The 14,787-nt window shown below is 36.6% G+C and overlaps 1 protein-coding gene across 1 annotated transcript in view; it reads left to right on the top strand.

The window, feature by feature from the left end:
• The window catches only part of LOC149539927 (aminopeptidase (DUF3754)), a 148,649-nt gene that overhangs the window by 46,429 nt on the left and 87,433 nt on the right, over window positions 1-14,787 (top strand). Inside the window, exons 4-5 of the mRNA XM_089801138.1 lie at window positions 11,812-11,916; window positions 12,038-12,109. Of these exons, the coding sequence (XP_089657264.1) occupies window positions 11,812-11,916; window positions 12,038-12,109 (177 nt within the window). The remainder of the gene's footprint in view (window positions 1-11,811; window positions 11,917-12,037; window positions 12,110-14,787) is intronic.

Here is a 14,787-nt window from a genome sequence, read left to right as displayed (position 1 = left end):
TTCATTTTTGTGATAGAAAATGCATGAAAATTTTAAAAATCGGTGGAGTAAAAATAGAGCATGTGAAGCTTTATCTATATAACACAACATGTACTCAAAAGATAGGTTCTCCAAAAAGAACAATGACAAATAGGGAAAATATTAGAGATCTCATTGGACATGTGCCTAAACATGAGATAACTAGAAGAGTGTTGCGAAGATGGGTTGTTTGAACAACTAAGTTTAACCACTACTTGTATCAGACACAAATAGTTACTGAAAACTAAATATGTTCATAAAAATGCATTTATATTTGGAGCACATCTATGAACTCATTTATGAGCTAAGTATGACAAAACAAAATGTGAAATTGACCATGATGAGCACATGATTATATCGACGGTGTTGGGAGGGAGGGTGTGAATCAATATAATACAATTGTTTACATTTTCAACTAAACAATCACAAAAGCTTTAATCGCACAATTACAATAACAAGAAGAACACAAATACATGCAAATCCTTATGGGATAGAAAACTATGGCAAGACATTGCATGTATAAGTCCTTTCACAAACTTTGTACACACAGATTTATAGGAGACACTATTCCACTCTTAAACACTAATCTGATTTGTAGGCACCAACCCACTAGAGACACCAATCTGATGTAATGCGTAGGCACCGACCCATCATAGGCACCAATCCAATTTGTAGGCACCAACCCCATGTAAACACCAATCCAATTTGTAGGCACCAACCTACTATAGGCACCAACCCCAACAACTAAGCACCACCTTAGCAAGAGACTCAAATCTTTGCTTTAGGAAGCAACAGCTTCCAAACTAAGTTCCACCTTATGAATGTTGCTTATACAGAGGATATGGACCTTATGGTCTCCTTTATATTTTTACTCTATGATTCTCCTCTTCTCATTAACAATAATATAAATATTCTTGAATGTTCTCACAAACTTGCTTATTCTTTTCATATATTTTCCTCATTTTTGTACATATATATCCATTAGAGATGTTTTATTTATGTTTAAATTTGCTTAAATATGATTCAACACGTGCTTGTATACTTTGTCAAATATAAATATAGTATGTTTAGACACTTTCTTATTCTTTCCATATAGCCTGCTTATCTTTTCACATATCCAATATAAATATCTTTTTTATGTTTTATGGATCCACTCAAGATTGATTCAATACATGCTTGTATATTTTGTATGTTCCCACTACTACACATGTAATTGGTAAAATATTTGAATGAATTAAATAAATGAACAATCTTGTTCATTTATAGTTTACAAAGAGATGATGTTTCCATAATGTAACAATCATAAGAATTATAAACATTCTAATATGTACAAGATTTATAATATTGACCATTTAACAAAAATATAAATTTATCAATGGAGATATTATTCTAATACCCCCATCCCCCCACGGTCAATTGTCTAATACACCAAGGAGCCCACTAAACTTAACAAACTTATTTGGAAGTAGGCACTTGGTTGGAATATTTGCAGTCTAGTTTGTTGTAGGAACACACTGTAAATCCACCAATCCTTCTTCAACTAGCTAGTGAATGAAGTGATAATGAAGATCAATATGCTTGGTTTGCTCATGGAAGACTGGATTTTTAGCAAGTATGAGCACACCTTGATTGTCATAGAAGAAGGGTGAAGGGCTTGCTTGAGACATATGGATGTCTAATATCGTCCTACAAAGCCAAACTACCTCACAAGCAACTTTGTCAATTCTTTGATGCTCAGCTTGCATTAAGAAAAGAGATACAACCTGCTGCTTCTTACTAGTCTAAGGGACAACACCTGTGCCCAAATCGAAAAAATACTTAGAAGTGGACTTTTGGTCATCACCAATGCCTCCCTGATCTAAATATGTGTAACCAATGAGGTCGGGATCTTTAGTTCATCCATAGAGGACAACTTCAGACCAAACTCCGCAGGTGTTGGTGTAGGTTCGTAATCTTACATTTTTGAATTTATCTAGCAAAGCACGTGCATACTTAAACCAAGAGAGGAAGATGCCATGAGACTGTGGCCAATCCTTGACACCTAATTAGTAGTGGAGAAGCCCAAGGCCGGTCATGTCAAAGATTGGCATAAAATCTGTTTGATTCTTTGAATAAAAAATGACAATCTGTCAGTGATTATCATATCATCAACATATATAACCAAAATGATGATATCATCGTTAGTGGTCTTGAGATATAGATTTGAGTCAAAAGGACTCCTCTAGAAACACTAATCCGTAAGGTACTTATCATTTTTCATGCACCATGCAAGAAAACTAGTTTAGGCCACAAAGTGTTTTCACCAATTTGAGGACTTGATGTTTATTATTGGCAACCTTGAATCCAGGAGTCTGCGTCATGTAGACCTCTTCCTGTAACTCACCATTTAGGAAGGCACTCTTGACATCTCTTTGATGGACATTCTAGACACACTGGGCTGCCAAAGATGTCCTCGTAATCAATTCCTTACACTTAGAGAAGCCATTGGAAACAAGATGAGTCTTGTACTTATTCAAAATATCATCAACCTTGTATTTGACCTTATAGATCCATTTTCATCCAATGTGTTTCTTCCCAGGTGGAAGATCTAACATAACCCAAGTGTTATTCTTCAATAAGCTATGACACTTAGTTTGCATAGCTTCTTCCCACTTAGGCATCACTTTTTCCTCTGTGTATGTTTGAGGCTACTATGAATGTTGACCATGAGAGAAAAAAATTATAGAATCAACATGTTTACTCTTCTTTCGAGCAATTCTACCCTCGATCAGCTTATCATCATTAAGATTGGCAATTGTCTTAGCTCACCATTTAGGCCAGAGAGTAGAAGTGCCAACATTAGAATTATGAGGTACAAAAGGATCAATTTCACCAAATAGAAGGTTAGATTTATCTCGAGGAAAGGCAAGTGGTACAACTTGATGTCTAGTGGATCCTATAGGAAAAGGAATTAGTGAAGGTTCAGGAATTGGAATAGTTAGATCCCTCTCATTAGGTGGATGTAATGGAAGACAAACACCCAAGTCTTGAAGACAAACACCCAAGTCTTGAGCCTTGAGAGGCTGATCCTTTGAATCCATAATTGGAGGAGATAGCTGAAATGACCCTTGTTTATTGTCAAAAACCATATAACGACTGCAGATGAGGTGATGTGTCTTGACTCTTGATATCAAGTAGTCGTTAGGCCTTATGATTATTATTGTACCTAGTTAGTAGAAGTTTTTGACTTTCTTTTTCCAACTTAGTGTCTTTAGCATTCAGAATCCAAATAGAAACAATGTAGCCAAAAAATTTGAGATGACCAATTCTAGGCTTATGGTTGATCAAGCCTTTCTAGAGTCTTCTTCTTGACAACCATTGTAGGAGAGTAATTGAAGTGATAGACTAGTGCTGATAGCTTCAGCCCAAAATTTTTTTGGAACACTCTTGTGTTCAAGCATAGATCAGGCCATTTTGGTGATTGTTTAGTTTTGCCACTCAACGACACCATTTTGCTAAGGGGTGTAGGATGTTTTTGATTGGCGCTTCATGCCATGGTACCAAAAATGAGAGAAGTCAGAAGAATAAAATTCTCCCCCATTGTTTGTTCTTAGTTCTAAGAGTAAGAATATATTGACTAGACTCTTTCAATAGATGCTTTGAACTTTTGAAAGAAAATTAACACCTAATTTTTTATGAAAAAATGCACCCACATTTTATGATTGAAATCAACAACAAAAAATATAAAATACCTGGATCCAGTAATAGGAATAGCTATAGTCCTCGGATATCAACATAGTCTAATTGTAATATCTTAGAAGCTCTCTAGGAATTGCCATCTGAAAATGGAGTTTGATGTTGCTTCCTAACTTGGCATGCCCCACAAACTCCAAGATCTTGAATTTGGATCTTTGGCAGCCCAATGATAATATATTGTCTAACAAGATGAGAGGGATAATGCACATTTTAGTGTCCATACCACTGATGCCAGAGTGTACTAACAGAGGAGAGACTAGCTACCATGGCAAGCTCTTGAGAATCACCATAGTTAATAAGTCTGAATTGGTCATGATCCTTAAGACCTAGAACAATAGTGACTAAGCCTCTCAATCAATGATGCTGTACTAATGTGAACTAAAGGTCATGTCTAGATGAGGAGAATGTTTCATAACTTGACTCATTAAGAGAAGGTTGAATTCCATTCCTAGAACATAATTCACATTGAGGAAAAGCAATTTCCTCCCACCAAATTGAATCTAGATATTGCCCTTGCCAACAATGGTGTACTCTCCCCTTCCAAAAAAATGGTTGCAAGTTTGTGAACCAATCCCAATGATGAGTTAAGTGATGTGAGGCACTTGAACTAATATACCTGAGGGAAGATTTCAGATTGGTCTGGAGATCTTTTAGCCATGAAGGCGTAAATGGTAGACTTGCTCTGCTACATTTTCTTTATGCTTTGAATCACTTTTCTTGGTCCGAGTAGCCACACATTTGCGACACTTAAGTTTCATATAACTAAACTTATGGCAGTAGTTGTATTGAATGTTCTTCGTCGAACCTTTTGTTGTCGGAGTAGAGTCTGACGAGAAGATTGAGAAGATGGAGAGTTGGCTATGGCAACCTGTTCTCTGGAGATGAATTGGTACTATTGCCGAATTGTTGTTTCTAGTGATCTTGTTGTAAGTGCATTGTGCAAAGCTCAAAAAAGCTCAATTCAACATTAGTTGAAGTGAGAGTTTCAACAAAGTGCTCATGGGAAGACAATAGAATTTTCAAGGTGATCACAACCATGTCTTCTTCCATTTTGCATCTATTTGCTTCTAATTGATCTCGAATGTCCTTGATTTTATTGAGTGGATCTTGAATGGAGATATGTCCATCCATCATGATCATAAAGAGCATGCTATTTAAGAAGTACACATGACTCTAATCAAAGGTTTCATGCAAACCTTTTAGATGCAACCAAATTTCTACGATTGTTATGCCAAAAGAATCTTGTGGGAATTGATCATTAGTGATTGAGAGTTTGATGAGCTTAACAACTCAATTTTGCTCATCAAATTTGGCTTGCTCCTTGCCTTCATTTGTGAGACGATCGGTCTTGCCCCAAAAAACTTTCTCAGACATCCATATTCGAAGATCATTGTCATATGCTGCTTCTAGGTATTGTTGTTTCCCTCGTTGAATTTCAGATTTCCCTCAAGCAAAATATTCGTCAAAGATGCCATCATAAAAGATAGAGGTCAAAGGTGGTTGATCAAATGATAGCACAAATATCAAGGCATAATTTGTTCAACTTGTCAAATTGCGAAATGAACAGATCTAAGATAGAAAACATGCACTGGTTTTGATATTGAGCAACAAAATTACAAACATAAATCCCTATGCAAGCATTCCAAAAGTCCCCAAAAATGAGCAAAGATTAAAAAAACTTAGTAAAAAGACCACGAAGAATATGTGATCAAAATTTAAGATAGACCTAAAAAACGGGATTTTGGCACACTTGTTGTCTATGATTAGCATGCTCCCCATTCCTGTGTTTGGCCAGAATCTGGCACTAGTGATTATGATTCCACCAACTATAACAACAGAGAGAGTTTCCATGGTTGTCGAGATTGAGACAATGGTGAACGGTTCCCACAGAGGCAACCGAGACAAAAACTTTAGGAGATGAAGCTATGGTGGTAGTACAGGAGGGAGAGTGAGATGCCTCTAGTTAACATATTTCCAGTGGGAGGAGCATCTATAGATATACCTCAGGAGGTCGGGGAGATGGAGATCTGAGAGATAGAAGGCGACACATCGCAGGAGCTGTAGATCCGACTTGAGGAAATTGACTTTGATGTCATGGTGACCATTGATGATGCACGCCTAGCTATTCCAATTCGATAGCATTCCACTGAGTCGAGTTAGGAAATGAGCCATGCTAGCAAATACCTAAGGTGGTGGTTCCAACTCACACCCATGACATTTGGACCTTGTATTCAGTTTCCCATGAGGTTGGGTTCCCATCCTCAGGCAATGGCGGTAGACAGTGCCATACTGAGAGAGGTAGTAATACTGAAGTTGGGTGATACAGAAAAAGGGAAGCACGAGGCAGCTATGATAGACAATGTAGCCAGAGGATGTCCTTTTGGAGAGGCTACGATGCAGACCGTAGAGGAGCCAAAACAGGTAGAGGAACACCCATAGGATTCAAATGATGTGGAAGGTTTTTCATATATTGATGCTCTTATTGATGTGGTTGAGCGAGGTCAATGAGTTGCATCTAGGGCAAAGTCTAAGATGAAGGATTTGAGGAAGGTATTGTCATATGTGCGGACAAGATGCCCCTCAGCCTTCCATACTTGCTTCGAGGCACTAGGCTGGCTCACGATTGAGATGCCTGAGATGATGGTGGAATGGGTTGTTGAGGAGGATTCGGTGGAAGTGAGTAGCCGTATTGAGAGGATCACACACGAGATAATGGAAGTGTATAAGGACACTTACTATGCTCGGAGGCGGATAGGGTGGCTGTAAAGAGATCTCGGGAGGAGATTGCTACCTAGGTCACCACCCAACAGGCATAGTGGGAAAAGGAATGAAAGGCATTGTTGGCTTAGTTGGATGTAGTCACATAGGATAAGATTGCGATAGAGATATAGTTGGTTCAGCTCACATAGGAGAAGTCTGTCATAGAGGCACAATTCACTGAGGACCGAGTATCACCTGACCAGAAGGAGGCTGAAGTAAAAGATGTCATAGTTATGTTGAAGGGGGCAGTGGAGGAGAACTCAAAGCTATGAGCAGATTTGCACGTCTGCACACAACAGGTGTACCACCCTCGAACAAGGCTGAACCCTCTAGCATAGTTCCATGGATGCCACTTCTACTTTATCTTAATTAGTTTCTTTGATGTATGAATGTAAAACATCATCCCTATTTTATGTTTTTGTGCATTTTGTATCTTGTTGTTCAGAGACGACTTTCATTTTGAGGGGGATGATGTTATTGGGAAATTGGGTAGTTAGGTAGTTTGGCACAACTGAGGGAAGTTATACAGGTGTGACAGTTTGCCTCGCACCCCCTTAGGTACTATATGTATGAATCCTCTTCATCTGAAAGGGCATGATGTGCATTGCAAATGTAATCTTGCACTCAATGATTAATGGATACATAAGTTGCTTTTGAGTTCTTTACAAATCTGTACTCAATACCTTGTTCTAGTACTTATGCTTTAGTTCCTGTTACCTTGGAGGGTAATCAACCTAGGTCTCTAAAAGTGGAGAGCTAAAATTCTGATAAAAGAGTAGATAGGCTATAAAAATAATGTCCCGGCTGAGATGAAATCGGCTATGGAATTTGGAAAAATCATAGTTCAACAGAAATGAGCACAGTATTGGTTGAGTGAACCAAGTGATGCAGAGACAATCCATAATTTTATAATGCACTTGTCTGAAAAAACCTGACCACAAATATGGTTGTCAGCTCCAAAAGAACAAAGGAAATAAGCTGCCAAATAGGTTTGCAGAGAAAATTGCAACTAGAGGCATGAAAGAAGTTGACACAACCTTGAAAAAATGATCATTGTAGAGAAATATGACCAAGCAGAGAAAAAACATGAAGATAAATCACATTAGCACTAGTAGGGTCGTGTTTTTCTGAGAAGTAGCCAAAAGAAGCCTTTTAAAATGAATGAACACAAGCTGAGAAGAAAATTTAACTTGAAATGGTAAGGAAAAATACGAAGATACATTTTTGTAATGTCGCATTTCTATAAAAATGGTCATTGCCAGGTTTTGGATATAGAGAAATGATGGTTTAGGTTTTTGTTTTGATACCCACAAATTGCAAGCAAGAAAACAACTTGAAAAAAAACAAAGAATAGACCCTAGTCATGAACAAAGAGATTTAAAAAAATTTAGAAATTAATAATTTCAAGATAAGATAAATTTATTAATGTCCAACAAGAGACCACAAGGATCTGAGAGAATGAAAGTACAACAAAGCAACAACCAACAACGGGGGCACCAAATGGTGTCTACGAAAAGAACTAACAACCAACAAAGAAAAGAACAAAACAAGGAAAGATCAAATACTCCTCACAGATATGTAGTAGCCTAGAACCAAAGGATATGGTTTGGGGCGAGGGTGTGCTGTGGATCGTCTTTGAATGCCGCTGAAAGTAAGGTAATGTTGTTGAGAGTGTCCACTGCGAGGCCTCACAAATTTGGTGTGACCCGAAGGAAGGCCGAGTGACTGCTTTGAACCCCAAACGGAACTCATAGGCGTGAAAAAGGAGGTGAGAAGCTGATCTGAAGTTTGGCTGGATGGGAACCAAAGCTGCACAGTGTGATATCAAAGTTGTGTGGCCTCCTAGAGATAAAGTGAAAGGCACCACTGGTCAATGTATCCGGAAAATGAAGAAAGGGATCAACACTCTAAACTAGTAGTAGAATCTCCTCCTGATCATGTAGTATATGGGACACTAGAAAATAAAATGAGTCCTAGATTCCGTCTCCCCAAGGGGGCAGAGGTGACAGATCTTGTCCTCTCTGTCAATCTGGTGGTCAGTCTGATATAATTATATTGAAAAAAATTAAACATTGCTCTGATACCATATTACAAGGTAATTGCTACAATATTTGAATGAATTAACTGAATGAACAAGACATTCATTTATAGTTTACAAAGAGATGATGATTTCACAATGAAACCATTGTAAGAATTAGGAACATTCTAATATGCACAAGACCTACAATATTGACCATTAAACAAAAACAGAAAGATATCAATGGACATATTACTCTAATACCCACATACTTGTGTAATTTTTCCATACACTATCCTTGTCTTTTTGCATATATATCCATTATAGATCTCTCATTTTTTGTTTTATAAATCTGGTCAAATCCGATTCAGCATATGCTTCGACATTCTCTCCACACTTTTTTTGTTCTTTTCATTTAACCGTTCCACTCAAATGATGCATATTCTCCTCTTTTAAATCTGCATGTTTGTCATGACCCGAGAAAGCCATACAAATTAATATATTTCAATGTATATATAACATGTTACGGGGACCTTATCCATACTTATCCACTCAAATGATGCATATTCTCCTCTTTTAAATCTGCATGTTTGTCATGACCCGAGAAAGCCATACAAATTAATATATTTCAATGCATATATAACATGTTACGGGGACCTTATCCATACTTATAACATTAATCTTAACCAATATAAAGAATCATAGCGTATGATTATAATAAGGGTATAAGTTTATTAATATGAAGTAGAAGACAACTGATCTCTTAATAAGAAATGAAATATCAGTATTTTAATAGTGACAAAATATAAGAGGATAAATGCAGGATTAGTTATTGGGATTAAGAAGACAATTAGTCAAGGCCAAAGACCATGTCTTTTCATTCCATCTACTCAATATATATAAAATAACCATAGCAATTGGAAGATAGAGGGAGGGAGGAGGATAGAGCAAAACATCTGCGAATAAGGATATACCTTGCACAAGGAAGCAGCTGTCATTACTATCGATGAATAAGAAGAGAAAACAAAATCAAACACTTCTGTTTATATCGAACCATAGCAGAAATGCAGAGACGTATATCTATAATTGGAAATTATAAATATGTCTGCTGTCAAGTGACTTAGAAATATAGTTGCAATAAAATCAAAGACTGCTGGTAGCAGAACCAATTATCATTGCGGGAAGATCATTTTTGAACATAGAGAACAAAAACCTTCATTTCCAACAATGCAGATGTCAAGGACCATCGTTCAGAATCTCAGAAGAAAAGAGTCAAAGCATACATCCTATCATTGACCAGACGCTGAAGGAAGCAGAAATATATGGAAAGATATATGCCAGAATATAAGGGAGGACATGGTTCATTCTTTATGCTCAGCAGAGAGTATTGTCCAGTCACGTAAGAAACAGCATGGAGGAACAATCAGAGCAGAATAGCGAGGGTTAGAGTCTCAGCCGAACTTTGGTAACAAGCGTCCACATGCAGACAAGACATCTAGAAGGAATGACAAGCTCCTGAGCACCCAGCCAAGTGGACAAATATCAATACAATCTGATCATCCAACACATGGTGTGAATACAAGCTTATATCATTGAACATATCATAAGCAAGGAAATAGCATTGATGGTAAACGAGACATCACACGGGACATGAAAAAATGATAGGACAATACAATCGAACCTTAGGAAATCATCAAAGAGCAGCATACAACTCTCCAACGTGGATAACATTAACAACAGACAAGACTAACAATTGGAGACATGGACAGAGCCTGAAATAAGGAAGTCATAAAATATCGTGAACACTTAGGGATGACACCAATTACAGTAAGCAAGTCAGACAAAGAGAACAAAAAGACGACCTTGCCAGTGATAGACAGAAAGTTGTGAAGTACAGAATGTGTTTGGCGGGGGGGGGGGGAGGAGTACCCAACAGACCCAACACTACAACCAGCATCTAACATACAAACCTCAGACAAGAATTCAACAACACCTTAAATCCTAAGCAGTGAACTCAGACAATACATGAAGTGATAAAATACAAGAATGATTTTTCAACGAGGATATTATTCAATAGAAAAGAATCAAGAACAGAGAGAAGAAAGATAATCTAAGCCATCAAGTTATGAAGACAATGATAAGAATCAAGAGAAGACAATAAATAAGAGACAAGAGGACCAAAATAAGAATTAGTGAGATGTAGCGAGTTAAATAATAAAATACATAACAAAGGTTGACATAGAGTTAAAGATAATTAGATTGTAGAATTATATTTTATAATAGAAAGATAAAATAATAGACAAAGAATAAATTAACTAAAGGAGCATATAATTGCAGACTGGAGTGGCTATTAGAGGCATGTAACTTTGATATCTATAAGTTAGAACTAAACATGAATTATATAGATATATAATAATGAGGGGAACTTATAGTTCTCATATAGAGGAAGTACATTCCTGGTAGAGGATGTCCGTTATGGATGTCGAGTTTTTCACAAGAGAACTCAAAGATTAGAGGACATTCTTGATTGAATGTTGGAATTCCAAATTGGGTTCTAGAGAAGGATTTATAGAGAATCCTTTAGAGACAACATATATTTTAGTGGTCAAACATATGCATATGTTGGAGATAAGAGACTTGGTAGGTGGGATCTCTACCAAGTAGTGTTACCAAAGATCCCAAAGAGGCCTAAGGGAGAGGCTCTTTCTCTGACAATTACCTAATCGAGATATAATTCTCATCAGAGGGTTAGGTGATTGGAGAAAGGATTTCTTCCGAAGGATTAGGAAGGGTAGCTTGGGTAGTGTTTAGATTAGTATTTACTTAAATCCAATATTGCTAATATGTTCTACATACAATTTTCGATATTGTACTAACAAATGGTTACAGGTTACAACCTTCGAACCTAAGCGGAAAGTGGGGACATTACAATATTGAACGATCTTCTATATCTTCTTCATGCATAAATCTGCTGGTGTGTATTTGATATATCTTTTTCTCCACTTGCTATTATCTCTACAAATCTCACTCACATTGTATTGCTATTATTCCATTTTGACATCAATGACAATTCTAAGATAGCCAACAGACAAGTGTGAGTGTATAACATAAAATTTGTTATGCTATGCTAAATCTAAAGCTACAATATTTAATCTGATTTATCTCTTTCTTAAATCATATTGAATAATAATTCTTACTGATTATTATGTTCTTATCAGTTATCACATTGTAATTCAAACTCAGAAAATGATTTTCACATCTTAAACCAAGTTTTTCATCAGGTGATGGAGAAGAGCAATTTCAAGATATTGAGTGATGAGGAAGCAGATGTAGCACGTTCTGGAAAGTACCTTCTTAATCTCCCCATATCAGTCAATGAGTCTAAGGTGCAAATTCTGTCTCCTGTAGCTATTTGTTCGTTGGCTTTCATTAATCAATGGTGATTCCTAGCTCATTAGAGTGCATATGCTGATTTTCGATTAAATTCTATTTTCCTTCATTCTGCAGATTGATTCCAGATTGCTGACAAGATTTTTTCAGGAAAATCCACATGAAAATCTTCCAGAATTTGCAAACAAGGTATCTAAAAGATCTTATGTTACGATTTATTGTTGTGGCTGTAGCAAATATTGTGCCTTGTATATTTCTTTTTGATGATATGCAAGTTCAGGAATGAAGGATGGTCCCACAAAATGCCTTTTGTAGTATATCTTTTTAAAATTTGAAAGTTCATTCGAATGGAAAGAACTAACATGGTTATAATTTATGGTGCTAGTGTTATGCTAGCCACTTGGCATATATACCATTGTTAATAATAATTAAGTAGTGAACGCAGAATTCTCCCATAAAATACTGCATCTTATAATGTCCTTGCAAGGTCATTGTCATTTAATGAAGAACTTTTATTGATAAGACATTTGCTGTGTCTTAAAATGTGCACATATATTTCCCTGGAATTTGTGTATAAGATAGTCTCCTAATAGAAGTTGCATTGATGTGTTGACAAGGATTTTTACCACAACCTAAATATCAACTCTGATAAGTAGATTCATATAAACTAACCTTACTAATAGGAAGGATAATATATTGTGTTATATTATCAACATCAGTGGAATATAAATATATATTCTCAGCCATGAAGGAATTGTAGGTTATGTGTCTCAATTTGAATACATGCCAAAATGGCAAAATCCAAACTGCCAGTTGATGTTCTTTGCTTAGCATGGACGGTGGTCAACAATGATTATATATATATATATATATATATATATATGTGTGTGTGTGTGTGTATATATGTTGAGGTTTTGTGTCTCAATTTGAGTTCATGCCAAAATCCAGTCTGCCAGTTGATGTTCTTTGCTTAGCATGGATGGTGGTCCACAATGAATATCAGCTATACTTGGACGGATGACCCTTGCATCTAAATATAATTTTTTTTGTTTCCTAGCAAACTAGTTCAGTATTTGAAAGGATTGAAAGAATTATGCTTGTCTAGTTGCGATGCAGGGGTCGAGTCATTTTGATTGGGTGCTGCAATATAAGGTGATAGCAACACCTTGATAGGGGTCTCCTTTGGAAGGAATATGTTGGTCAAAAGTCTTTCCCTACCATGCTCTTAAAGCACACATTCTAATTGATGGCTTACATGTCCTAGATTTACATTTTGTTATGTTTTGTATGCTATCTGCACCTATTATGAGCACATTACTGTCGTGTAGTTTCAGGCTGGGATTATTTGTTTCATTGTAGCAATATTTGTACTACACTATAGTTCTTTCTCCCCCACCTCATAAAAAGTTGTGGAAGGGTTTTAGCATGCAAAAAGGAGATTACTGTAAAGAGTTAACATGCAAATAGAAATGGTTGTATAATCCAATGGTTAGCATAAAGAAACACAAAAGATTAAATCCAAGTTAACTAATGAATCCTATAAATTTGTTTCTTAATTTGTTGTCTTAGACCTAATTTTTGAGTCAGCAGCAACTTCCAAGACAAGCACACATGTATGGATGCTTGTGATGTCCTCTTTTTAGCAGGTGTCGAGGGTGTGGTAGTGTTGGCTCATCATTGCGACCCTTGTGAGCTTACAACTTTGATTTGAGGGCCTTTGGTGGTCAACTTGCTATTAGTGTAAGTCAGTATTGGCTAGTTTCCATTTTTGGCATGGCACTTGGGTGCTATACCTGATCAATTTGGCTTCTACATTTAAGTGGTTTGCTTGATGATTTATGGGCTATTATGAGTTATGATTACAATTGATGTTATTTGATTAAGTTATACTTAGTTAAATAACAATATAAGCCTAAGTTGTGAGACATTATAATAAAGTGCATTATGACACCTATGAGCATTATTTCTATTTAATTTAAATTTAATTGTGCAACCAAAAGACAAGTTATATTTTAAGTGAGAAGTGTCATTTACAAGCTATTATCATTGGTGTGTGTGTGAAGCCTCTTGGATTGATTATTATAAAAATGTAGCTCCAACTCAAATTGGTCATCATGATTAATTGCATAACTTGTTTGTTGAAGAAGAATTGTGGCGAGGGTTTGAAGTGGAAACGATCTGCAAGTATTGGCAGCCCATGCATGATATCAAGCATTGTGAATCAGCACCCAATTCTGGTGAATTGTGCAATTAGTGTCCATGTTTAGTAGCCGAATTTGTGATCAAAAGTGGAGGGTTTAGAGTAAGAATTTCCAGTGCTTATTAAGCACAGTAATCAGAGCAGTGGTGAAAGCACCGGTATTAATGTCTCATAGCAGCATTACCGTAAGGACAACATAAGGAAACCATAGGGTGTCCCAGTTGTCTTTCCAAGGGCATCATAGTATCAACGTAGAAAAGTTATGTCTTCTGTTGCTTTCTTATGGGGAAGAAAGTAGCTTTCTTGCATGTCGGGAGGACATTAATTACATGTTTACTAAATTTACAGCCAAGTTTTAGCCATCCTTGCATTTGATGAGTTTCTTAGAAGCTCTTTGAGGATTAAGGGGGGAGGCTTAGGACAAGGTTAGGCTGGCAGCAGCAGGGGTGCAGCTACGAGGCACGAATAATGGTATAATCGACAGATTGATTTCCATGTTTAGTTTCCTTCAAAACAATTTTTCTTTTCATTTAATGCTGAAGGCTGCAGTAACACTTTAATCATCAAAATGCATGCTGGACAAGATTGAAAGTAATTGGTGAAGAGGCATGAAAGGCTATTTGAGCAAAACTTTGCTACTTGATGTTCTGTTAGCAGTAGCACTGAT

The sequence above is a fragment of the Cupressus sempervirens genome, chromosome 9, assembly GCF_028749045.1.
Source record: "Cupressus sempervirens isolate cs-2001-9-10 chromosome 9, ASM2874904v1, whole genome shotgun sequence".
Lineage (NCBI taxonomy): Eukaryota > Viridiplantae > Streptophyta > Pinopsida > Cupressales > Cupressaceae > Cupressus > Cupressus sempervirens.
The sequence above is the reverse complement of the archived record's forward strand: the minus strand, read 5'-3'. Positions and strand labels throughout refer to the sequence as shown.